This window comes from Microtus pennsylvanicus, chromosome 2 (genome assembly GCF_037038515.1).
Source record: "Microtus pennsylvanicus isolate mMicPen1 chromosome 2, mMicPen1.hap1, whole genome shotgun sequence".
NCBI classification, from domain to species: Eukaryota; Metazoa; Chordata; class Mammalia; order Rodentia; family Cricetidae; genus Microtus; species Microtus pennsylvanicus.
This window is the reverse complement of record NC_134580.1, coordinates 89577677-89579506: the sequence shown is the minus strand read 5'-3', so window position 1 is coordinate 89579506 and position 1830 is coordinate 89577677. Positions and strand designations below refer to the sequence as shown.

Genomic DNA, 1830 nt, shown 5'->3' with positions numbered 1-1830 from the left:
AAAATTATATTTTTAAAATATAACGAATATGTTATCAAAGTAAGTAAAAGAGTTAATTATTTTAGTATATTTTAACAATGATCTATGTGAGGAATATTAATTGCATTTATTTGACCTGGAAGAAGCATGACTTTTTTTATATTTTGAAATTATAATTACTTCACTTTCCTCCCTCTGATTCCATGTATTTCCCCCCTGCTTTGTTTCAAGCTCCCGACATCTTTTTCTTTCATTGTTTCTACATAAATAAATAAATAAATAAATAAATATATATATATATATATATATATATATGTTCATAAATACATAAGTACAATCCACTCAGTCAATATATTGTTACTTGTATGTATTGTATGTACATGATTTCAGGGCTGACCACTTGGTACTGGGTCAACAACTGGGGACTTCTTCCATGGAGTAGACTATTTCTCTTGCTCTCAAAATTCTTCAGTAGATAAATAATTGCTATTTTACTTAAAATATCGCCAAAGGCATGTTAGTCTTTCATGTGACTTTGTCAGTTGAGCATTGCTTGTCCTAAACCAGTTTCTCATCGCTCTCCTGTTTCAGATGACATGAGGGTTGTCACAGCCAACAGAAGCAATGAGTGAAGCAAACCGCTCTGTGATATCTGAGTTTGTCTTCCTGGGACTCTCCAACTCATGGACAACCCAGCTCTTCCTCTTCCTCTTTTCCTGTATGTTCTACGTGGCAAGTCTGTTGGGGAATTTTCTCATTGTGCTAACAGTGACTTCAGACCCCCATTTACAGTCCCCTATGTACTTCCTCTTAGCTAATCTTTCCTTTCTCGACTTGATATTTAGCTCCTCCACAGCACCAAAAATGATTTACGACCTTTTCAGAAGGCACAAAACCATCTCTTTTGGGGGCTGTATCACTCAGATCTTCCTAATCCATGCAGTTGGAGGCACTGAGATGGTGCTGCTCATAGCCATGGCTTTTGACCGATATGTTGCCATATGTAAACCTCTGCACTACTTGACTATCATGAGTCCAAAAAAGTGCATTTTGGTTTTAGTTGCTTCCTGGATTATTGGCTTCATCCACTCAGTGACTCAGTTGATTTTTGTCATAGACTTACCCTTCTGTGGCCCTAATGAACTAGACAGCTTTTTCTGTGACCTCCCTCGGTTTATTAAACTGGCTTGTATGGACACATACACCTTGGGGTTCATGGTTACTGCCAATAGTAGGTTCATTTCTGTGGCCTCCTTTTTAATTCTGATCATCTCTTACATATTTATTTTGATGACCGTTCAAAAGAAATCTTTGGGTAGTTTATCTAAGGCCCTCTCCACTCTGTCAGCTCATGTCATGGTGGTCATTTTGTTCTTTGGACCATTAATCTTCTTCTACATGTGGCCATTTCCAACATCACATCTGGATAAGTTTCTTGCGCTCTTTGATGCAGTTATTACCCCTTTTCTAAACCCAGTGATCTATACACTTAGGAATAAAGAGATGAAGGTGGCAATGAGAAGACTATGCAGTCAGTTTATTAATTACAATAAAATTTCTTAATATAAAACACACAAATTATACTAGAATTTCAGATGGATATTGCTACATTGACTGTGTTGTATTTATCCAGAATGTTTTTTGTACCAAAATTTGATATGCCTTCACTTGCTTTCCCCAAAAGTGAAATACCAACTAATACATAGTTTCTGTAAGAGACTTGATGGGCTTAAAAAGATGACTCAGTTGTTTAGATCAGTCAGTGTTTTTACATAGGACCAAGATTTGGTTTCCAGAACTCACATGGAGGCTCACAACTATCTGTAATTCCAGTATAAATAAATCAAATCG

At 36.3% G+C, this 1830-nt stretch overlaps 1 protein-coding gene across 1 annotated transcript; it reads left to right on the top strand.

Annotated features, from left to right (window-relative positions):
- Positions 1 to 603: 603 nt before the first annotated feature.
- On the top strand, positions 604 to 1542 carry LOC142844982 (olfactory receptor 4F6-like). The gene has a single exon (XM_075963750.1). The coding sequence runs from the start codon at positions 604 to 606 to the stop codon at positions 1540 to 1542; it is 939 nt and encodes a 312-aa protein (XP_075819865.1).
- The last annotated feature ends 288 nt before the right edge of the window (positions 1543 to 1830 follow it).

Coding starts and splice junctions, on each gene's coding strand:
- LOC142844982 (XM_075963750.1), top strand. CDS start 604: ATGAGTGAAGCAAACCGCTCTGTGATATCTGAGTTTGTCTTCCTGGGA.